Source organism: Neolamprologus brichardi, chromosome 3 (genome assembly GCF_056152115.1).
Source record: "Neolamprologus brichardi isolate AB-2024 chromosome 3, ASM5615211v1, whole genome shotgun sequence".
Lineage (NCBI taxonomy): Eukaryota > Metazoa > Chordata > Actinopteri > Cichliformes > Cichlidae > Neolamprologus > Neolamprologus brichardi.
Genome location: NC_142106.1, coordinates 52228955 through 52254500, shown reverse-complemented (window position 1 = coordinate 52254500; position 25546 = coordinate 52228955). Strand labels below are relative to the sequence as shown.

Genomic DNA, 25546 nt, shown 5'->3' with positions numbered 1-25546 from the left:
CGTGCTGTGGCTTTATCGGTTGCTGAGCCTTTATTTAGGCTCAGCAACCGAGCCGAGGCTTAGTCATATTGTTAGTTAGAAACTACAAATATAATGGCTCACTGTATTTCAGAGTCAGAGAAACTTTATTAATCCAGGAGGGAAACTGAGTTGTCACAGCAGCAAATATACAAGAAACAACAAGCACTCATATAAAGTGAGTGTAGAAACAGAGTTATGATGGATAAATATTCAGATAAATAGAGAAATAGAGAAATATAGGCATAAATATACATACCAGTATAAAAGGATAAGTATGTGTGCAAATATATTGTGGTGTACAAAGTGACAGGCTGCATTGAGGTGTGATTATTTCTGTTCCACATGTGTGGATCTGACCCAAGTGGATGAATTGAAGAGTCTGAAGGCAGCAGAAGGAACGATCTCCTGTAACGTTCCCTCAGACAGCGGGGTTGAAGGAACCTGTTGCTGAAACTGCTGTGCAGATTGTCCAGTGTATCATGGAGGGGGTGAGAGTCATTGTCCATGATTGACAGCAGTGTGTCACAGATCACCTCCTCCAGGTGGTCCATTTACCATCTGAGCCTTCGTAGAAAGTAAAGCTGGCTCAGACCCTTTTTGTAGGCAGCGTCCATGTTGGCAGACCACTCCAACTTGTGATCCAGATGAACTCCCAGATACTTAAAGGATGTGACTATTTCAACATCATTCCCACCAGTGCAGACAGAGGAGGGATCTGTTTCTGCCAAAGTCCACCACCAGCACCTTTGTTTTGGCCACAGTCAGCTTCAGGTGATTCTCCTCACACCACCTCACAAACCGACCAGTCCTCTGCATTCCTCTTCCCTTCCCATTCCCTCTTTAATCCAGGATCTCAACCAGTTTGTTATGTTCTCTCTTATAACTTAACTGGTAAAGTAACAACACCTGTTTGGTTGTTAGTAACTTACTTTATTAACCATGTTGTGGAAAGGCACAGGCATATCAATGCGCACATACACCACACTTGGTGTTCTCTACTTTACCACAAAAATATAAACTGATTTTACTAAATACATAACAGTTCCTCCCATCCAGCTTTGATGAACACATTAAGTATCAAACAATCGAGATATTTTCAGGTAAATGCCGTAACCCAATAATTGTACTTGTAGTGAGGTTTATTTCTCCAGATAAAATTTAAGTTTTTGATTAATAGCTTTTGTTCATTTATCTGGAATGACATTAGTGTGCGTTGGATTGATACATCTTGGTAAACTTTCCATTTTTGTTAGATAAATTCTCCCTAAATTGATAAATTGCTCTAAAGCTGTCATGTTGTGATGTGTGCAGGCAGGCAGAAGTGGTGGATCCAAAATGCAGGACTCTTGGAGATGGGATTTAAACTGAAAACGCAGCTTTATTGCTGGACAAACTCCTCATCAAATAAAACTCACAAAAATCAATGCAAAAACAAGACGCTGAGGACCGGACATAACAAACAGCAAGTTGAGGGGACGATGCGACAGAGAGCACAGGAAAACACAGGGCCTATATACACAGGGAGTAATCAGGGAAAGAGAAACAGGAGGGAGACACAGCTGGGAGGGTTTGGGCTAACGAGATATGGGGAGCAAAGCTAGACACACTGACATGAGACAACCCTTCACAATAAAACAGGAAACAGACGCAGACTTGACACTGAACCTATACTAAACACGAGACACAACCTAAGAACGAATCCCTCACTAAGAATAACAGAAACATAGAATACCAATAAACAAAGCATAACAAAAGCATCGGGATACAAACCATAATACAAAGTAATATAAGAACTGAAAATGCTGGATCAAAATGACCCAGAACCGTGACAAAAGCCCAGAGTTCAGTTTGGTCTTGAATTCTTTTAGTTTCTTCTCCACATTCAACGACCGATTTACTTTTTGGTCCTTTGTGAGATGAATTTCCAAATATCTTATTTCTGATTTAACAGGAATGTTACAGAAATCTTTTGTGTGTGTGTGTGTGTGTGTGTGTGTGTGTGTGTGTGTGTGTGTGTGTGTGTGAGAGAGAGAGAGAAAGCGTGAGAGGTTGCGTCTTGATTGAAATCGAGTAGTTAATAGTAAGTTACTGGCTGCTCCCGTATGGGATTAGAACGATGCCACCTTATCCCATAGTCCAGCCAATGATGCGATTCACATTCGTATATACGCAGCTAATCAACATGGTTGACAGGCTATGACAGCGTCCTTATGTGCCGACACCGGTGTTTTAGCGAGCAAAGCGGCTGATGTGGAGTGATACATCTCCTGTTGTCAGGCCTGCAGGTATCAGGCTGTTGTTCTCCTTTATCTCATAGTGGACAGAAATTATTTTTTGCAGTGGCACAAATAATTTGTGTCATCAGATTTGATGCAGAACAGCTGATTGTTCTGTAAATAGTTTGAAATGTTTATTTTTTTCAATGGAAAATTGTACTTAGTAGTCAGTATAATCTTTAATGATATAAGTTTGCATATGGTAGAATATTGCATGTAATCATTTGTGTTTAGAAGTATATAGTTGGTGGCATATTGAAAGAATGTCTCATCCTACGAGGTCTGTAACATTCCAGGGTGTTCTGGCGTTCACCCCCACATCCTAGGAGCATGGGAAAGGTCTTATTGTTTTACGGAAGGATTACCGTAGCTATGTCAGTTTTAGTCTAAGTGCATTTTTTACATATAGATGAACTGTTGGACTTTGCAGACCAGCAGGTTAAGGGAAGTCGTTTATGGGGTCACACTCTGACACACACACTGAAGTATAAATAAAGACTGGCGCAGTTTCTCATTTGCGAATCTTGGATTCTCTTGGTGTGCGAGCTCCGGAGGCTGCCCTTGCTAGAAAGAAAATCTGTGTGTTTCTCCTCTCTGATTCTCTGCTGAAGAAGTGTTTTAGATATATATATATATATATATATATATATATATATATATATATATCTTAACAATTTTAAAAAACGCCTTGGCTGCATTTTTAGGTAAACAGCTGCAAAAAACTTTGTTGTTTGCATAATAGAATTAGAATAGAATAGAATTCAACTTTATTGTCATTGCACATGCACAGGTACAGGGCAACGAAATGCAGTTTGCATCCATCCAGAAGTGCTTTAGTGATATAGATATATTACAATATATATTAGCAATAATATAGATATGTAAGTATGTTACAGAAATGGGTCTATTATGGTATGTTATAATGTACACGGTATGAAGTATGTTAGGAATATTCTATAACTATAAGTATGTACAGGCTGTAGTGAGTACAAGCTATGTACAGCTATGTACAGGCTATGAACAGGATATAAATATGAAATAAAAAACTATACAGAAATCTGAGATATACAGTTATACAGAAATGTGAACTATGCAAGTTATAAACAGTTGTAGGATTGTAGGATTAAAAATTATCGTATGATTATTTACACAGAACTATACAGTAGTGCAGTTAAGATAAGTGAGATATGTGGATAATTTCTACAGAGGCTATATAAAGTGCTAGTGGTTGTGAATGGTGGTTCAGTCCATGTTATTATTGTGTGTTTGAGGGTACGGTTGTCCATTGTGTGTGTGTGTAGGTGGTTGTGGGTGTGTGTATGTCCAGTCCATGAGTTTAACGTGGGTCAGATGTCAGGAGGCAGAGTTCAGGAGTCTGACAGCTGTGGGGAAGAAGCTGTTCCGGTACCTGGTGGTCTTAGTCCGGAGGCTCCTGTAGCGCCTCCCAGAGGGCAGGAGGGTGAAGAGTCCATGTGATGGGTGACTGGGGTCTCTGATGATTTTCCCAGCCCTTTTCAGACACCGCTTCCTGTAGATGTCCTTTATGGCAGGAAGTGGTGCTCCGGCGATGCGCTGGGCAGTTTTCACAACCCTCTGCAACGCCTTCCGGTCCGAGGCAGAGCAGTTCCCATACCAGACTGTTATACAGTTGGTCAGGATGCTCTCGATGGTACAGCGATAGAAGTTCACCAGGATGTCTGAGGACAGGTGGTTTTTCCTCAGAGTCCTCAAGAAGAAGAGGCGCTGGTGAGCCTTCTTGACCATCTTGGAGCAGTTGGTCGTCCAGATGAGATCCTCGGAGATGTGGACTCCCAGGAACTTGAAGCTGCTCACACGCTCCACAGCCGTCCCCTTAATGTGGATGGGTGGATGTGGGTCAGCATTCCTCCTGTAGTCCACGATGAGCTCCTTGGTCTTCTCAGTGTTAAGCAGCAGGTTGTTTCTGTCGCACCACTCAGCCAGACGATCCACCTCCTCCCTGTAGGCGGCCTCATCGTTGTCACTGATGAGGCCAATCACCGTGGTGTCATCTGCAAACTTAATGATGGTAGTAGTAATACAATGGCACTTTTTTTCCCCCCCTCACCCCGGTTTGACCAGATTCGTGCGTGTGCGCATGCGCGTTCAGGGGTGCTCGGCGCATGCGCGTTCAGGTGTGAAAACACACCCTCTGGGCGGTAACGACTCCTCCTAGTGGGATGGCTTAGGTTATATAGGTATAAAAGTGATCCTTTCACATTCTAAGACCATCACCGCCACGGCCTAAGGAGCACAGACACATCGCGCTAAGGACCCCACCGACTCATTGACCTAAGGAGCACAGAATACCATCTGTATCAACCATGACACCCAGCCAGGACATCGCCCATGCCACAGGCGTTCTAGGTATGTCTACAGGAGTATGCAGCCGGGGTCCTCAACGTAAAAAGCAACGCAGTGAAAACGCCGTAGATGGGACTGTATTTAAGTTAGAATATCGCGGCGCTGAAGGGTATGTGTATACCATTAAATATACCGAAGGGACAGTTGTGCTTGGTGTAGATTGTGGCGAGGGATTGTTTTGGGGGGAACCCCAAAGCATCTCTACCAAAAACTGGAAGCTCTTCCGGACCGTAGTGTGTGCGGACCTGGACAATGTGGGCTTCCCAGAGGTGCTGTATGTATCCCAGTGGAACAGTGCATCAGGCCCTGAGCTTTACAGGGTTGAGGCTGATCGTTTCAATCGCAGCCCTGAAGACTTTATTTTTCTCAGTGTATGTGATGACAGGGATAGTCTTATTGCTTCCAGAGGGCTTGAAAACTGGAGGTTAAATCCTTACCCTCTAAACCTTGAAGAGCGCACAAGATGGTTTAAGGACTTGTTTTTTATACAGTGGTGCGACTGGAGAGGTTTGTCGCGTCTGTTTAGCCAGATTGACGACGCGATCAAGAGGGACAGACTCAACACTGCGTACGAGAGTATTAGAAAACGCCTTGTTTTTGACGATCTGGCGAGTTGTCCGAAGACTGGTTTGCCTGCTACCCTGTGCAAACCTAAAATCATAAGGCCTTCCGACAACTAAACAATAAACTGGTAGGTTTAATGTGCGGGGTGTGTGTGGGGTTGCGTGTGTATCTATGTGACAAATTAAGAGCTTGTGGTTTTCATTTTACAGAGAATGACACGCCGTCGTGGGACCTGTCAGAGTCACCATCAATAGGGCTGCTAATCCCGACCCCCCAGACTCCACCACCCTCACCATCATGCTCGCAGGACCCCCTCATATCAGACCTGTGGGAGGAAACTGTAATCGACATCAAACTCGCAACTCTCCACCTGTTGATGTTGGCGCTGAATGAGTTTCTACAAGAGACATGTTACGGATGCCAAACAGGCCACCCCAGTCAGGTGCAACACAGCTGCTTGCAGGAATTGTCTGAGTATTTCTTCGACACCTACTATGACGATGTGATGATAAGGCTCAAGACTGACCGATTCATCCCAGCCATCCGGCTGTTTGTACGCTCAAACACCACAGATGGGACTGGAACACAAATCCGCAGAGTTGCAGAACACCTCATGTGTGAACTGAGATCAGAGCGAAATATAGTATGCGCCATTAATGACAACATTGTGGACCTGCTAGAAGCAAGTACTTGCGCCCGACGTGTTAAACCTGCCATGCTCCGCATGATTGGAAACTACTGGGGTGGGAGACACCTGGTTTAATGTGTGGTGTTCAAGTATCCATTGTCTGTGATTGTGTCTGTGTGAAAATTAAATAAAAAGACGTGTTAACACTAACTTCTTAGTCATTTGTGGTTTGCACAGTCATGGAAAGCACATTGCATAAAATATATCATGATCCAGCCCATCCTGCGGGGTTGGCCAGTTTAAATAAGCTACGTATAGCGGCAGGGGAGGCATCAGGTGTAACACCTCCAATATCTCAGGTCAAACATTATTTAGAACAAGACGACACTTACACACTCCATAAACCTGTGAGGATCCATTTCCCCAGAAATAGAGTATTGGTGACAGGGATCGACAAACAGTTTCAAGCCGATCTGGTTGACATGTGTGAATATGTGGCAGATAATGATAATGTGAGATATCTGCTAACATGTATAGATGTATTCTCAAAATACGCATGGGTTAGATGCCTAACAAACAAGACAGCGAATGTTGTATCAGCTGCTTTTGAGGATATACTTAGTGAGGGTAGGATCCCTGTGAAACTACAAACAGATGAAGGCAAAGAGTTTTATAATACAACCTTTAAACAGCTAATGAAGCGATATAATATCAAGCATTTCTCAACAGCTAGCGAGGTTAAATGCAGTATTGTCGAGAGATTCAATCGTAGCTTCAAGGGTAGAATGTGGAAGTACTTAACATCAGCCAACTCCCGGAGATATGTAGATGTCATACCAGATCTCACACAAGCATATAACAATGCTTATCACAGATCTATCCAAATGGCTCCGGCAGAGGTGAATAGGGATAATGAGAAGTCGGTCTTTAACGCGCTGTACAAAACGAGGCCTCAGAAGGAACTGTGCTTTAAATTTAATATTGGTGACACTGTACGAATATCAAAACTGAGAGGAAAGTTTCGAAAAGGATACGAGCAGACCTACACCGATGAGATTTTCACAGTCAAGGAACGTATAGGGAGACAGCCCCCAGTGTACAGACTAGCGGATCTAGCAGGAGAGGTATTGAAAGGGTCATTTTATGAGCCTGAGATACAACGTGTGGTTGTTGATGAAAACAAAACATTTAAAATTGAAAACATATTGGCTAGAAAAAAAGTGGGTCGGAAAAAGCATGTGCTAGTGAAATGGCTAGGATGGCCCGACAGCTTTAATTCGTGGATTCCAGAAAAAGACATCGTTGAGGCGTAATTAACTCAGATGACCCAGCTCTACACACATTCATTCAACACTGAGCATAGACTGAGAAAGCATGAATAAAAAGAACAACAACAATGCAGGCTTCTATGTAAGCCTCTTCTCGAATGCTTCGGCGCATGTTTACCCGGGTAATAAGATATCTAATTTTAGAACAAAGCTAGCAAAACCTATTGTTTTGGATCAGCCGTATGAGGTCGGTGTTATAGAGATACAGTACCCACGCATATGGATGTCTTTTCCACAATCAGATTTGCAAGTGGAAATTCATGACCCAGTCAAAGATGGAACCATCGCCGTAACCATGATCGAACTGTCTGTGGGTCATTATGCATCTGTGGAACAGATAATAAAAGAATTTAATTTTAAATGTCAGCAGTACCAAACCACTGGAGACCTTAAAATGCAATACAACACAGTTACTAACCATGCCTGTGTTATGGGACCTAGGGGCACTATTCTCACATTTAGAGGGAGACTGGCGGAAATCCTAGGATTCGAAACAGGAGAGCCGTTTGTGCTTCATTATAAAAACACATATGCCCCGCACCCCGCAGACATATACGGGGGAAAATATAACATCTTTATTTATGCAGATATCGTTGATTACCAGCTTGTGGGTGACGCCCACGCGAGGCTATTAAGAGCTATAAATATCACGGACGATGACCGCCGCCTGCCTATTCTACAATTTGACAGCCCACACTACACACCTGTGTCAAAGACACTGATCGACGACATAGAAATTGATTTGAAAGACGATCGAAATCAACACATACCCTTTTTATACGGCAAGGTGTTTGTCAAGTTACACTTCCGACCGATAACCCACCATTTTTGAAAAAAAAGGATGGCCGTCTACAGCACTGATGACTCAAAATATGTAAAATACTACTTATCACAGGCTGGTGGAGAGCTCGGAGGGTATGTTGGGACCAGTACGCAATATGGGTCAGGGCTGGGTGGGTTGTTCCGCAGCTTGTTTAGATTTGCTGTACCACTGTTTAAAAAAGGAGTTAGCATAGTCAAACCACACCTAAAAACAGCCGCATCGGGCATAGTGTCTGATGTCATAACCAACATAACCAGACCCTCAACCACTAAGCAGGACGGTAGCGGATTGTATGTGTATACGCCCAGACCATCTAAGACCCCACCCCCAGGGCAGCCGTTGTCTAAAAAGCGTAAAACCACAAAACCTAGCAGGAGAGCTAACAAACGGACACCGCCACGCAGAGTGAAAAGACCCAGAACCAGTCGTTCTAAAACTGCAGCGTTTGACATATTCTAAATGGCACTGTTACACAGTCATTCTGGAGAATGTGTAAAAACAGAGCTGGACCTGTTTACTGTTCCCTACACACAGACTAGCATTGAGAAAAGTACATTTATCGAAATCCCACCTGTATCTGCAATCACTGATGGAGGGCCGATCGAGTTTTACATCTCATCGTCCGGTGAAGATTACCTGGATCTAAATGACTCATATATCTACACACGTGTGAGAATCACAAACGCTGATGGCTCAAACCTGGCTAGGGACGCTAATGTAGGATTTATTAATTATCCTGGATGCAGCATATTTAGTCAAGTTGATGTTAATTTGGGAGACCGACTCATTAGTCAATCATCCAACACATATCCATACAGAGGTGTGATAGAATGTCTTATCAATTATAATAAGGACACTTTAGACACACAGTTCAGCACCGGGTTATTCTGTAAGGATACATCATCACACATGAATGACACATCTATAGAAGGAGAGAACCAGGGCCTGGTGACCAGAGGCGGCTACACAGCAAATAGCAGTATTGTTGAATTGATTGCACCAGTACATGCAGACCTGTTTTTTCAAGAAAAACTGTTACTTAATGGAATCGACCTGTCACTGAAATTTGTGCGCTCTAAAGACGAATTTGCTCTCATGACAGCAGATGCCAATGCATACAGAGTTAAAATTGTCTCAGCCAGTCTCTTTGTCAAGAAAGTTAGTGTATCACCGACCGTCAGACTTGCACACAGCAAGGCATTGCACCATGCAAACGCAAAATACACGGTAGACAGAGTGTCTTTAAAGACCTTCTCCATACCCGCAGGGGCTAGAATATCAACAAATGACAATTTATTTATGGGTAGGATACCTAAATTTGTGATCATTGCATTTATAGACAATGAAGCATACACTGGCTCCTACCAGCGTAATCCATTTCATTTTGAAAACTGTGATATAGAATTTATGTCTTTATATGCTGATAGTCAGGCTTATCCTGCTAAACCATTCCAGCCAAATTTCCAGAGAAAACACTATACCAGAGAATTTTACCAGCTGATACAAACCACAGGAAGACATTTAAAGGACAGATCCTTAGCTATTACACGTGCTGACTTTGGTAACGGCTACACTTTATTCTGTTTCAATCTGGAAGCTGACGAAGGACATTCAGGGAATGTGTCGTTAATTAAAACTGGGAACGTGAGATTGGAAACCCGTTTCAGAAATCCACTACCCCGTACAGTGAACCTCTTGTGTTATTCGGTATTTGATTCAGTCATTGAAATATCCAACATGAGACAGGTGCTCTTGGACTACTATTGAGACAAAAACGGTCATGAACACTATAGAACTATCAGCCGTGATCGGCAGCATTATCAATAAAAACACACATTTCCTAGGCGTGTTAGCCTATGATCAGCTAACCACTGAACGGCTTCAAAGACTCCCTGCTATGGGTATTGTAAACACCCACCCTTCTACGATGCCCGGGGAACATTGGCTTGCTGTTTATATTTCGAGAGACAGACGCGGTTATTTTTTTGATAGTTTTGGTCACTCGTTAGACAGTTTTCCCCCAGCAATAAAGATGTTTCTTCTAAAAAACTGTTCCACTGTTTTATATTCAGGAAAACAAGTGCAGAACGACTTCTCCATCACATGCGGTCAACATTGTGTATTTTTTTTTATATCATGTGCAAAATGGTGTATCTTATGAGCGTCTGCTTAACATGTATGGGTCTGATTTAATTTGTAATGATGCTATGGTGTGTCGATTTGTCAACAACATACAACCTGTTGCTGTATGCAGTGATTACGTGTGTGTGCAATGCGGATACTGACATGTACTAATGAGAATAATAAAAACAACATGAGAGCATGATAATCGAGTCAATGGTATTTATTATCAAATCTCGTATATATATATATATATATATATATATATATATATATATATATATATATATATATATATATATATATATATAGATTCACAACATACATTGTTTAAACATAAATAAAAGAAATCAAACATTAAACAGTAATAAAAAAGAAAAACATATATTTAACAGTAATAAAGACATAATATATTTAACAGTAATAAAATAAAACAAAACAAAACAATTTAGCAGCAATAAGTGAAAAAAAAACATTACAGTAGAAAAACATCAAACAGCAAATATTTTTAGCAGAAAAACAATTTCAGGTGCAATAAGAAAAAACCTGAATTCAAAAATCCAACCACTCTACAGGACCCCCCTTTAATTTGTGTTTTTTATTCTTTATTTTTTTTAGTGTACTATGTCGCAGCGGTCCACCAGGGGTGATCTTTTTTGGTGTGTGTTTTAAAAAACCAGGGTCTTCAGACAGTGTGTGATCGGTTTTATACATGGCGACGGTCTTACGTATGCCTGTGTTAGATATGGCTGATAACGGTACGTTTAAATCTGAGACAGCTTTTAAAAACTCTGTCCAGCCGATAGGTCTCAAACCCTCAGAGGGTGTGTGTGTGGTTGTGACGCCTTTAATTAGATCATAAATGTGTGAACCAGGGATGGTGTGTTTATCAACAACAATTTCGCCTTTGTCGTTGTAAGAGATCAAGTGTGGCGAACGGCTCACCGCTGATAGAATAAGTTCTGCATTCCTCCTACTCCTTTTAGGTATGTGTGTTAAAACATTCTCCGCAACAAGATCCCTCACCCCTGCATCACCATGAACAGGCGATGTGTCCGCCGACTGGGGTTGCACATCCCTGTTAAATTGTTCAGGTAATGATAAAGACAATACATTCTTTTCACGGGCACCTTGTCTCACAAGGGTAAGGTATCTTTGGAGAATATCGCTGTATTTTTTAGCCTTCTCATACACATCTATGTCAGAATCTTGTAACACTTGTAACATCTCCTTGTCCAACTCGTTCTGAGACTGTTGTCTGATGCTGCCTGTTTGCTGCTGCTGCTGCTGCTGCTGCTGCTGTTGCTTTATTAAGTCCAACTGGTGTTGGGGTACCAAAAACATCTTTTGCACATGTTCCATTTTCACCTGTTTGCTATCAGACTGGTTATGAAAGGGATTGCAGCCCCTAATAGCGGTAGTAAAAACCCTCCAGATTGGTTGATTGTCTTTCTCTTTTTCAAAGTTTTTATTTTTTTGTCTGCAATCAGTCTGATTATTGATTTTTTCTTTTTCAGCTGTCTGTACTGCTGATTGGTCAGTGGAATGTTACCATGCAATACATTAAAGGCTATCTCACACAGCGCATTGATAAAATCTAAGTTTGAATTACTAATAATAACTCTGCGTAGAGTAGGAGGAGCCCTGTATATCATCTCCAACAGAGACAGATTCCTCCGCATGCGTGATGACATCCTTTCACCTCTTTGCTGATTTTTGTTTTGGAATGTAAACAACCGGACGCTCTGATAGTAAATTTGTTCTGAGTCTTAAATAGTCCGGGGTCTTAGCTTTATAGTCTATTAAAAGATACCCGTATGTTGTGGATGTGGCATCATTAAATGCTTCTATAAAATATTTAGTATTACCCGGAAACATTTGCCTACCTAAAAGCATAACCTGATATTTATCTCTCGGATTTTTAAACAATATTAGGTAGTTAGTGTTCAAGGAAATGGTTCTACTGGATTTTCCTTGAATAAACAAATTCTGAACCAGATATATACAACTCAAATTCCTATGATGCACATACTTTGTGAACACATTTTGTACTTCTAAATTGTTAGCTGCATCGTTCATTACATCGTCTATAATTAACAAATTGTTCTTTTCTGCAGGAAGAAGGGTGTCATCAGCAAGAGATTCGGGTATACCGTTAACAAAGTTTATGTCTCTTATCTTAAGAAGCTGGTCATATAATGGCTGCCAGCATGAGTATATATATACAATATTGTCAATGCTGCATGATATAATCCTGGAAGAATTTTCAATTATGCTTTTAACAAAAAAAGTCTTGCCGCAGTTACTGGGACCGCTGACCACCATACTGAACGGGTGCTGCAACCGCGCGTCAAACCCCTGTTCTAATTTAAAATCCATAAGGTACGGTTGTATAGTCTGGGAGCACACGGCGCTTATTGTAAACAACTTTAACTTTTTTCACAATGGTTTTATTCTTCAAATGAAGTTTCTTTTTATCGCGTCTGATGCTATCAGACACGGCAACTAGGTGCGCGTCTGATGTCTGATTGGTTACAAACTTGTGGACTAAACCTTTCAAGGAGTCGTGGGTGACAACTTTCGAGTTTAATGCATTCAGTGTCACGCCTTTACATTTGACCTGGGTCTTGCCCAGCGATGTGTGATACGCGTAGCATTTTGGCCCACCAGAAACAAATTCCGCTATGTAATCCTCCACACCACCCTCTCCACAGGCTAATTCGCTTGTGAGATCCCCCAGAAACGGACCTAGAGGAGGCATCCACTCGCCAGGGCGTGCCGTGAAAATGACACTGTCCGTGTCACAATACAGCACGCGCTGCTGCAAGTTGTCTAGCAAATCATACAGCATGAGTCTGGCGTGTGCAGTGGTCATGGCCCCGACAAAGACATTAACGTCCTTCACACGGGAAGCTCTACCATCAGCATGCCGCCACTGCACCATTGCGACGTCGTCAGAGATGAAACAAAACTGACGCACGTCGTACTGGTCGCTAAACATTAGCTGGCTAAATCTGGAAGGGTCTGTAATGAGCTCAGATGATGCCATATTTGACCTCATGCTGAAACGACCCCATAACGAGTTTAGCAACAGCTTGTTACAGTTACGAACAGCTTTATTTACACAAATCTTGGATGGGTCTAGCATTATTCCCTCCTTCTCATAATACTCGTCTATGTACTTCTTCTGTTCGTCAGGTGTCTTGACGTGTTCAGGATACCCCGAGGCCTCCTGTTTGAGTTTTAGGAAGGCTTTCACATAATCTTTAAACAATGTGTCGGTCTTATTGGGGAAATGCCACACCTCATCAATAGCAAGAACCTTGTATCCCTTCTCAACAGCTTTTTCAAGCTCAAATGAGACCCAAGTGCCTTTCAAGACCCGCTCACTGTCCCTGTGCCCACATGCAGTATGCTGGTTTTGGTCTTCAGCACACATGCTGCAGAGTGGAAACATCAGTTTTCCGTGGCACCTGTAGGGAAGGACGGGGTGAAAAAGACCCTTAGGGGGGAGCACTGTGCATTTAACAAAGCCGAAATAATTTTCTAGCTTGTCAAAGTTGGTGTAAATGACTTGAGGGTGTCCTACAGGATAGTCTTTTTTAGACTGTACTGTGGGATAGAGACTGGTGAAGTCGTAGTAAAATATTTTTTCATCACAACCAGCCTTGTGGTACAGCTTTATAGCATTTGTGCGACCTCCAAAAAGGGCGTCTCGGGGATTCATGCGTTCTGGCTTTCTGTATGTGTGCATGAAAGCCGCAACTGCAGGGTCTGTCTGCTTCAAGGCAGCCCATTCACATTCCCACATCACTATTACGCTCACACTGTGTTGTGATCTCAGTGCATCAACTTTGTCACAAAACATGCGATGCAGCAGTCCATAGGATGCTTTGCTGACAGGATTAACTTCACTCTCGGGGTAACATTTAACACAGCCGTGGTGAAAACATCCTGCAAATTCATAAGCTGTATTACTTGTGGGGTCAAAACCGTCCACAAAATACGGTCCAACCCTCTGTTCGCCTCCTCTGAGAGCATGTTTTACCACTTTGTTGGTGGTGTGGGACACGTATTGAAGCCATTCGATAGAGACGTTAGAAAACGTCTTATTCTGCTCAACGTATGCCCCGTCATACGTGAGAGCGAGCGTGTCTCTAGGCAGAAACAGCGTTTTATACACACCCATACTAAATGCAGCCAAGGTGGTATACATGAATGGATCAACTTGTGTACAACCCAGTAACGTGTCACGATAAATGCTGCATGCTTTACGCAGGACATCAACATCGTTAACACAGTAACGCCTGAGTTCAGCCTGAAAATCAAAGGGATTCTGTGAGGCAACCTGGTACCATTCCATGAATCGCACCTTATCGCTTTCAGACATGTGCTCATAGCCGTAGAAGGAGGGGTCTGGGTACGGGCCCACATAATGCTCATTATCCCTCGTATTAAACCTGTGTGGGAAATGGCCCTTCTGCAGGTCTTGAAAACCTAAAGCAGAGGGTATTTTGGCAAGGCCCATGGGCAAAAAGCTGAACGAATCAATCCATCGCTGGTCATAGTCCCTGTCATACATCAAAATCACACGGCTGCCGCTCATTATGACACTAGGTGTTATGCACTGTCTGACAAAGTACTCGAGGAGTATGTAGTTGTCAAAGCCAGATGCATTATGTGCTATGAAAGTGTACCCACGAAACCTTGGGCGTCTGTAATGTTGCACAAACGCCTCCACACACTTTAATGTGTTAAATGTGAACTTATTGCCCTTCAGATCAGACGCACACACAAAGTTAGCCTCGTGTTTACCGTTGTGGTACCTAGTCTCGAAATCATATAAAATGTATTTATCGCTAGGCTTCTGTTTTTCAACAGGCTGTATGAAACACTGATGGTCGGAGTCTATTATCAGTCTATTGTAATTTAGGCTCGCGGCAGTGCTCGCATCTAGGCTGGGCACATCTGTGTGGCGATTTCTTGGATTCTCTATATGTGGTGCCACAGTGCATGCAATGTTTCATATTATCACAGGGGATCATGTTATGTTTTAATTCAGGTAATTTGTGTTGCTGGTAACAGTGTTGTGATTTGCAGATGCGGTTACAGTCGCTGCATTTCACTGTGGGACCCCTGTGGTGTTGACAGAGTGTATAACATGTGTTACATCTATGTTTACAGCTATGGTGTAATGCTGTATTATATGTACTGTAACAGAAATTACACACATAGGATGCACCAAGAAAAGCGGTTGGGTTTAAAATCATGTGGTAATGTTGATTATGGAGATACATCATCAACGTGTTTGTGTTTGGCTCTTCATGTGTGAAAAAACATTCCAGACGTTTACGCCCTTCTGTGTGGTAATAGATTACAATCTTAATGTTGAAGCGCTTTTCAAATTTACTGACGTCGGTGAATGATACTTGCTGTGTGTCGCATAGACCTACTTCAGCATGCATCCGTTTAGCTGTAGCGAGTTTTTCTAGCTCAGAGGCCGATGAGTTTAATGAATGTGCTATACATAGGGAGAAGCACAAATTGTTGTGTGTGTTGTTTGGTGTGTATAAATGTCTGCCTTTCTTTGAGAGAATCTCATCATAAGGGATTTGTGCCAGTCTTAAGCGAGCCCCACCACTACTGTTCTGAGCTACCGTGACAATAAACTCTAATTCATCATCACCGATAGATTCATCATTACTCTGCATAACTTGTGCAATTCGATCGAGAAACAGCTCTGGATCATACCGATCATCAGCGTTTAAAACAGCCTGAACATCTGAAGCCAGCGAGGGGCCACGCAGGACCACGTTTAGAACACTGCCCTGTTGAGATCCAGCCACAGCTCGGTCTACCACATTGGCTAAGCACTCGCGCACTCGCTCAGGTACTTGTTCTGGATGATCAAGACTTATACCCCTAAAATCAAGGCGCTCACGCAATTCGCGAGCATTAAAATTAGGTATCTCTCTAATGTGTGGCTGGGAGCGCCTGCCAGATCCAGATTGCACAACGGGCTCAATCACGATAGTATCACTTTGTGAGAAATTTACAATGACTGAGGGGGTGTGTGGTGTTGCAGCGGTGCCCGGACACGCATGTGTGTCTGTAGTACTAGTAGAAGTGGTAACAGACTCAATAACACCAGCAGCAGCAGCAGCAATACGGTTAGCATCAGTAACAACAGTGGTCCGAGCAACACCTGATGTACTATCACTATTATTAACAACAACAATAGCCCCATCATCAATAGCAGGCGTAGGAACAGTCTGACGAGGATGTGCATCAGATGAGGCTGATGCAGGCACACTATTAAGTCTAGCTATAATATCGTCTAATTTGTTATCTGTTTCTTCAACCCACTGCATAAAAGTCTCTAAGTCAAAACATCTAACAGGAGTGGAGGTTCCATTATTATGCTTAAATAATTTATTTGGAGGGTCCATGGTCTGGAGTTTAAAAGTCAGGGACTTGAAATTTTGCTGCAGATGATGTCTAATGTACTACACACTTTTTTTATGAATTTGATAAACTGTTGGTTTTGTATCTGTGCTTCTTGGTGATATTGATTGAGTCTAGCTTCAATCAAACATAATTTATCAACTAATGAAGCTATATGACTCTGTTCAACAGGTTGAGCGTCTGAAACCTTCATGTAAGCATCATACGCCGCTGATATTTGAGAGTCTGTTATACCGTCGTCTTCAAAATCTACGTGTGAATCAATGCTATTTCTGACACATTCTGGTGGGGTGAGTATATGAACAAGATCGAAATCTGATATACTGTATTCAAAAACATCAGAGAAATCACGAGGCAAGCACTCACTCGGGGGTGTTGCAGGACCGCTGATGAAGATCGCTTCTGACTCTCCACTGTTGCACAAAGCTCCAGGTTTTTGTTGTTCTGGGAGGTCGATACTGTTTAAACATTCCAAAAACGTCTGGAGTACGGTGTCCTGATCATTATGAGGAGGGGTACTGTGCTGCAGTCTGTGAAGATAGATATGTGTTAAAACATTTATACATGTACCCATTTCAAACAGAATAAGCGTGTCTCCCTCTCTATCTCTTTTTATCTAATTTATATATACCTATGCTTACCTTGTAGTGTGTGCTATTCCTGACGGCCCTGGTTCTCCGCACATAAGGTTCTCTGGCGTGGCTCTGTATGTGTAAAACGGTCGGTTTTAGAACATTTGGAATTGTTTAAACCCATTTGCTGTTTTTTTAAAAATACACAATTATACACCCCGTTGTATACATACCTTTTGTAAGGATGGGCTCTGTGGTCACGGTGTCTGAATGTTTTCCTGCTCAGTTTGTTAACCCTGGAACAAATCAAAGAAAAACTCTGTCATTATATAATTTAAAAGAATCGCAAGCTTAAAACATACATACATACGCTTAAAAATCGCGTAATTCTGTACACACCTTGTGCCTGTTAGAGTAGTTGTTCCATCTGTGAAAGCCCCCGTTTCTAAAGAAAAGGGTGCTGTGCCGTTCTCCCGAACTCCTGAAAATTAAGCTTTTGTTTTAGGAAAAAGATAGTTTGAATATCCTATAATATGTTAACATAACACTTTTAAAAATACAATAATAGGTTTTGTTTTACTTACCGTTTAAGATGTCCATGTTATAAAGAACGATGATAGTTTTGATGATCTCAAAGAAAGTGGTGTTGTCGCGACGAATGCAGAGTTCACCCTGAGCCTAGCATAGGTCTCAGTTAAATACCTTCTCCAGGAACAATGCCAGTACACAACTGTTTCACACCTTAAGGTTCACACTCCCTTGCTACTTCCCAGAGTTCTCGAAGAGACAAAAGACACATGCTCTGGAGGTCCTGTTTCCTGCCATCAACCTTACTACACCCCCCTACCTTTATAAAATTAGTCTAGCCTCAGTACACAACTGTTTCACACCTTAAGGTTCACACTCCCTTGCTACTTCCCAGAGTTCTCGAAGAGACAAAAGACACATGCTCTGGAGGTCCTGTTTCCCACCATCAACATCCTTTCTACCATTTGCCTAAGTGGCTTTGCCTCATTCTTAGTTCAACATTGCGAAATCCCGATTTTTAAATAAAATGATCGCATCAACCCTGGAAAGAAACCCAGTATATGTGTGAAAAAACTAGTTAAATTAAAACTAGGGGGATTGATTAAATAAAACGCTTGTGAACATGCCGTTTTTAAAATAAATTGCATGCATCGCACCAAGCTGAGATAATGTCAGATTTATAAAATTAGTCTAGCCTCAGTACACAACTGTTTCACACCTTAAGGTTCACACTCCCTTGCTACTTCCCAGAGTTCTCGAAGAGACAAAAGACACATGCTCTGGAGGTCCTGTTTCCTGCCATCAACCTTACTACACCCCCTACCATTTGTCTAGGTGGGAAGGGGTGGGAGGTGTGGGGTGGGGGGGGGGGTGGGGGGGGGGGCAAAAAAAGTGCCATTGTATTACTACTGATGGTGTTGGAACCATCAGCAGGTCTGCAGTCGTGGGTGAAGAGGGAGTAGAGGAAAGGGCTCATCACACAGCCTTGTGGTACACCGGTGTTCATTGTGATTGTAGATGAGCAGTGGTTATCCAGCCGGACATGTTGGGGGCGGTTGGTCAGGAAGTCCAGTAACCATTTGCAGATGAGGGGACTGATGCACAGGTCTGTCAGTTTTCTGATGAGTTGTGAGGGGTGGATTGTATTGAATGCTGAACTGAAGTCTATAAACAGCATTCTGGCGTTTGTGTTGTTGTTGTCCAGGTGTGAGAGGACAGAGTGCAGTGCGATGGAGACTGCATCCTCTGTGCTCCTGTTCTGGCGGTATGCAAATTGGTGGGGGTCCAGGGTGGGGGGGAGACAGGATTTGAAGTGTACTCACATAACTCACATAACTCATAACTCAAACATGACAAAATCCAAACACTGAACTGCACCTATGCCACAGAGCTTCATTCCATCACATCAAATTAATGACGTTCTTTTCAATAAACCTTGGACACACACAATTAACAGGAGTAACATCCCCCACTAATCTGCCTGTTAAACCTAACTAACTCAGCCTAGTCTTCCGTACATACTGGCGATGGGTATTTATGTACCTCCATACCGTCAGCTGTGAGGAAGACAAACTGTCTTAAACACAAACTGTGGCGGTTCTCCCAAGCCAATGGCTTCAGCCGCCTGATGCACAATAACTAGAAAGCAAATCAGTACAACGCCTAATGCAGGTGAAACTGCTGAAACCTAACAGGAGAATAAGACTCCTGATTGAAACCAGCTGTGTGAAGCCACAGGCTTACTCTAAAAGGCAACAGCGAACCATAAAACTCTCACCAATAAAACTATATATAAATAATCCAATAAAACCTACAAACTCTTCTGTTGACAAGTTGTTGTGGCTCCTCCAGCAAACGGCCGCAGCAGGCTAAACATGAGGACGCTGATGACGACAACAATAAACACATGAGATGCACTTCTGCACTATTTGCTCCTTTAATTCCACATGTTACTGTCCACTATACAAATCAGCACATCAAACTATTAAACAAATGCACAGACTGCACAAACACAATGACTGCAACTCACAAAGAATTACACCAATTACTACACCAAACTACAACATTGGCCTATGGCATCAATTAATGCATAAAACAAGCATCAAGTTACAGTCAAAAATGCATCAAAATGACTCAAGCTGGGGTCAACAGGTTTCCTCTCATGCTCACCCGACCTTTCTGCTCATCAGGTGCGGTGAACAGGTGAGTGCAACCACATTTATCACCTAACACGCCCACGAGTCACGTCCCACACCCGTGCACCAATACAAGGTGTGCATTTAAACCAACCCTCTTAATCCAAAACAAAAAGGAACAACTCATATGGCTCCTACACTTGTGCTCAAGAACTCAGTCCTATATTTTAGGTTATTCTGAATAAATCGTTCATGCCCTCTCTTTGGAAAGAAGCTGTTGTGGTTCCTGGTCCTAAATCTAGTCGTCCAAAAGTTCTAACCGACTTCAGGCCTGCTGCCCTCACCTCAGTCTTTGAAAAAATCATCAGAAATGTGATTATGGAAGACACTGAACTTCAGCTTGATTCAATGCAGATTGCACATAAGCCCAATAGAGGAGTGGAGGACGTGCTTTTGATTCTACTTCACCTGATTGTCAAACATGTAGAGAGTAAAGGACTTCAGTTCATCGATTTCTCTTCTGCTTTCAATAACACAGCCCCAGATTTGAATCAAAAGCCTTTTAGAACAGTTTGAAATCCGGACAAACCTGAGCAAGTGCAGTCATATAAATATCTTGGGGCCATTGAGTTTGTTTTATCATGAGAATGATGCAGGACAAAGGCTTATAAAAGCAGCTTTGTGCCTGCTGCCGTCACTAAACTTAATAACTAATAACTGTTTTTCTGATTTGATTCATCTCGTCTAATTTCCAAATATGTGTCTGTCAGGTTTAAATCGATGTGTGTGTTTGTGAAGGGATGACAAATGCTATTATTTTTCTGTAAAGCAAATTTACCTAAAAGTAAAGTAACCTTGATATGTCAGGATGTAGATGTCCCACCAACAACGTCATCCAGCCCTGAAACATCGGTACTGTTCAAGGCAGCATTGCTGTCCACACGTCCATCAGAGTGTTGGAGGTGGCTGTCACGGATGTTGCAGTCTGCTCTCTGTTTCCATGAAACAACCACACTTGAAATGATCATTAAAGCTACCTGTACTAAAGGAAGCTGAGAACATGGCAGATGTGGGACTGACTGTGATCAGACTGTGACGATTGTTCTTGAGCAGATCTACAGGTCAGCTGTTCCACATCATGTTTCTAGGATGGAGCCGTTTGGAATAATGCCGCCCTCTGCTGGACAGATATCGTGTTGTCCCTGAGTCCTTCTGATCCTCAGCACTTTCTATCAGGAGACAACGCACCCAGGTCCCATTTGACGTTGTTCACTTGATGTTCTGAAGCCCAGTACGGACCTTAACACGGGCTCCATGTGGACATATTAGATTAACTGTTTTTTAAGACCAGTTTCTTACATTACATGACGGTGTGATTTTTATTTTGTGCTTTTAGTGCAGAGAGAGTCTCTGTGGAGGTTGGATGTTCTCCCCGTGTTTGTGTGGGTCCTCTCAGGGGAATCTGGCTTCCTCCCACAGTTCACAGACATTCAGGTAGTGGGGTTAGGTTAACTGGTGAATAAGTGTGAGCGTGAACGGTCGTCTGTCTCCTCACCCTGTGTTAGCTGGGATCCACTCCAGCTCGTACATGCCCGTCAGGCACCATCCTCATACCTGTTCTGGTAAATCCAGTCCTGGAAGACACAGCTCACCTGGAATCTGTGTTCATGTTATAAAATGTTACATTTCATTAGAAGTTGGTTGTATTCCAGTTTTATGTTGCAGTTTTCACTTTTGAAAGGGAAGGTTAGTCCAGCTCAGTCAGATGCTGAATGCTCTCTTTCAGTACGTTGTTGTATTAAACGATGACTCAGCAGACGACACATTGTAGCCATGTTAAAAATCATGCAACCGACCATTGGTCACGATGTCATTGTGGGGATGTCTAAAGGCTGGGTTCCTTCTAATAACCGTAACAAGTGTTTATGGCGCTCCTTGTGATGCTGGGTAAAAGTTCAGCCTCTGAAGACCTCGACGTGTTTGAAGTTATCGACAGGGTGCAAGGTCCACTTCAAAGGTGTTCTATGTTCTATGTTGGTGAGGTTAATCAAAATGGAAACTGTTGAACGTTTCAGAAGTTTACACATTAACCAACATGGTCCAGCACTAAACATCGTAAAGCCTTTAGTTTTTGGAGAGAGGATGCTGCCATCAAATTCAAAATGGGCTAATATTTTTCTTTAAATGTTACATTTTCTCACTTTATTTAAAATACTGGTTTATAGGATTTGCAAATGATTGCATTCTGTTCTTAATCATATTTAACACAGCGGATCAAATGTAGGGAAGTGGGTGTTGTGGGATACATTTAGGAAATGTAAAACTTTTGATGTTAATGTTGTTTATTTGCAGGGTTTAAAAATAAATGTGTTTACTGTTTGAAACTCATACTTGGCCTTCTACTCTTTATGGCTGCTTAACCAAGCTAACAGGGTGGACAGTCTGAGGAGCTGGGAAAGAAAAGTGTCTGAACTGCTTTAAATTTCTTGAAGATGTTTTATTCAAGAAGTTTCTTCATGTCTGAGAGCGACTGGTGGAGAATCCCAGGTTTAGGTCCCATGTGAGTGTCCCCCTAAGAGGGTCATGGACTCCCTATTGATCCTCTGCCTAATCACACGAGCCAAGGTGAGAATTGGAGAATAAAACCATCCTTTAGAAACTAGATATAAATGTCATATTTTCCAACATTGATATTTTTCTGTGTTTCAGACGACAATGAAAAGATAAAGAACAGTCTGTAAATCATAAGTTATCAATTCAAATGATTATTAAAGCCACAAGAGAAGCTTCCTGTTATTTGTACCACTCACCTGGTCATGTGATCCAGCTGTGCAGCCAATCATAACTGACATCACTTTCTACTTTGATATTTCCATGGTGAATGGACTGATTCTTGTTTAACACATCCATATTCTGATGGATGCATCGGAGAGGGTTAGTGTCTTGTTCAAGGATACTTTGTGTGCCAGCTGGAGCAGTCAGGGATTGAACCACCAACCTGCTGATCATTAGATGCCTTGCTCTATCTCCTGAGCTACAGCCATCATCAAAGCTCTTTCTTAAATCCTCTCTGAGAGGAGCTCAAACACGAGGAAGAGACGAAAGTGAGGGAAGAGAGTGGACTCATTAGTAAAATGAAAAACAGCCAGCGTTGATGTTTAAGACAAGTGAGGTAACAGAAATACTATATATGGCAGTGGTCACCATGGCAACATCAATGTCGGTTGCTACGTATTGTATTGATCCTGATCTGTGAGCCTCATATCAGGATATGCTGTTGTTTGTATTTGTTTTCATTGTTACCATTTTTGTGTCTTTTTTTAACAAACTACTTTTATCTTGCCATCGTTTGTCAGAGAGTCAAACTAAATTTGGTTCATCTTTCTACAATAAAAAAATATCTTCATCTTAATTATTGTCTGTGCAGAGTTGTAGTTACTCACAGTGACCACTGGAGGCATGTGATCCTGATAGTTTCCCTGGAACCGTCCAGTTCATCCACATTAATGAAGCTGTTGGTGATTAACGCTCATCTGTACAACTTTAACAACAATATTAAACATTTAATCGCTCTACAAACAGTTTGTCTGATGTATAAACTGTGTCTTAAAGGATCAAAGTAAATGTCACATTGAAAGCAGATTTCACTGTAATGTACTCTGTTTTAAATATTCCAAATATAATCTGGCTTGGTAATGATTTACTCATATATTGTCCACGCAGACTAAAGCAGTAGGAGATGAGATGGAAAACAATTAGAAGAATCTTTACTCTTTAATGTCACAAATTCCTGTTCCTCTTTGTATGTAACATAACAACATACATGATACAGCTGCAGCAGCTGAGGCGAGGAGAGAGGCAGCAACAAGAAAACTGGAAGAAGGAGACCAACAACACCACCTGTGGAAATCTTTCCCCAATCAAGCGTCATCATATCAGCATTTCATCAAAAGCACACATGCTCCGACCTGACAATGCAGAGGTGTGGCAAAATCATTGAAATCATTTATTAAACAAATGAGTGCATCAAAAATAAGAGTGGAGCTGCAATGAAAGAGAAGTGAACTTTCTTCAGTTAACACAAAGTTTTCCCTAACAGGTGACATTTAATTAAAGTGACTTTATTACCACACACACATTCAGAGGCAGTCTACAGGAGCAGAGCTGCCAACTATTCAGCAAATGTCTCCCTGCAATCCTCACTGCAATACCTACATTTGAAAATGAAACCACCTCTACTGTTCAGACATGAAAAGTCGTGTGCATAACCAGTTTTCCTCAGATCTCTGTTTTAGTAACTCTGAAGTCTGAACTTTTGATTTTTGCATTCTGTTTGTACTGATAACTGTCAGTGGATTATTTTGATCCCAAAGAAATCTTTAACACACATGTAGTGATGGGACGTGTGCACTGAAACAATGGTTAGGAAACAGAAATCGCCTGAGAATCTGCTCATGTTTAAGATTTCTTCTTTACAAACATTTCCTATGGCTGTTCCCAGTATGACCAGTGATACAAAGCATGGAAAATGGGGATTAGTTCATTCAGACAAATACACTTTTTAAAATGTAAAAATAAAGAAATGAATCAATAAAATAAAAAGTCAAAGAAATAAAAAATAAGGGTCTGAGGCGTCTGTCTCACTGTATCCATGGCAACAATTGACTTTCTGTTCCTTCATATCAGAACCACATCTTGGAAATCAAAAACATTTAAGATTCAAATTCAACCACAGATGTGTTCAATTAAATATTAAATGAAGCAGTGCAGTGTTTTTATCACTATCCACATTTGAACTCTAAGTAGAAGATTTAAAAAAGCAACACACACACACACACACAGTATGCAGACATGCTTTAGGTGATGATAATATAACGACTGCACATACCCGTGGGATGATTCATGTCCTTTTTCTTACTCTATGCATTGATGAACTTCTTGCTTCAGGACCTTCTTGATGAATTTGTTTTCTAATCCACAGTTTTCTACCTGATCTCTGTGTTTGAAGTAAAATGTGTTACTTCAAATGTAAAAGTTAAACAGACAGAAAGCATCAACGTGGACTTCAATCAATGTTTTGTGTTCATACAGGTCAGCTGTTGCACACAGAGGTCCTGGATTTACACTGTGCCCTGGTTCCTGTGTTTCTGTATGTAGTTTAGTCTAAAGTGGATCCTCCTCATGTACAGACTGAATTATCTGTTCAACAATCAGCATTTCTGATTCATGGATTTCATTTGTTTTTACTTGTTTTGACTGAGATTTCAACATATCTGTGGTGGCATCTGTTCAGTGTTATGGAAGTTTTACAGCACTAATCTCACTTCACTCTGTAACATAACAGTGAACAATATTACTATTAGAAAGATTATTAGAGAAGCCACAATCAGATGATCCCCTATGAGGTGTCCTTGGTTATAGTGTGAAGTCATCTGAGGGGAGAGAGAAGAAAGAAACACTTCAGTGTTAATGAAAAAGTCATCAGTCTTCTTATGGGAAGAGACCTCCACCAGACCAAGACAGGTAACCATCCAACACGTTCTCATCCCAAAACCTAACATACCGATGCCATGTGACAAATCGATGCTATGTGACTATTAAATTCCCTTCTTTTGAATTCTTTTGGCGACAGAGAAAGACTTCCGACTCAGAGTGGTCAAGTTCAAAAAATGATCCTTATTGTACATTTCTGGAAACGGAGAC

General features: G+C 41.8%; 3 protein-coding genes across 5 annotated transcripts in view; 2 read left to right on the top strand and 1 right to left on the bottom strand.

Moving 5' to 3' along the window:
* The window catches only part of LOC148105779 (protein NLRC3-like), a 342596-nt gene that overhangs the window by 268974 nt on the left and 48076 nt on the right, over window positions 1–25546 (top strand). The window lies entirely within an intron of this gene.
* LOC148105781 (uncharacterized) lies at window positions 4429–6763 on the top strand. Of its 2 annotated transcripts, none has more exons than XM_087839021.1 (2): window positions 4429–4682; window positions 5453–6763. In XM_087839021.1, the coding sequence occupies exons 1-2, from the start codon at window positions 4640–4642 to the stop codon at window positions 6004–6006; spliced, it is 597 nt and encodes a 198-aa protein (XP_087695147.1). In that variant the 5' UTR covers window positions 4429–4639; the 3' UTR covers window positions 6007–6763. The 2 variants fall into 2 exon arrangements, with proteins under 2 accessions (XP_087695147.1, XP_087695146.1); XM_087839020.1 differs by having other exon boundaries at window positions 4429–5370; window positions 5453–5506.
* On the bottom strand, window positions 16610–17780 carry LOC148105780 (uncharacterized). The gene is made up of 5 exons (XM_087830689.1): window positions 17765–17780; window positions 17580–17661; window positions 17414–17476; window positions 17250–17312; window positions 16610–17138 (listed from the first exon to the last, which is right to left on the bottom strand). The coding sequence occupies exons 1-5, from the start codon at window positions 17778–17780 to the stop codon at window positions 16610–16612; spliced, it is 753 nt and encodes a 250-aa protein (XP_087686815.1).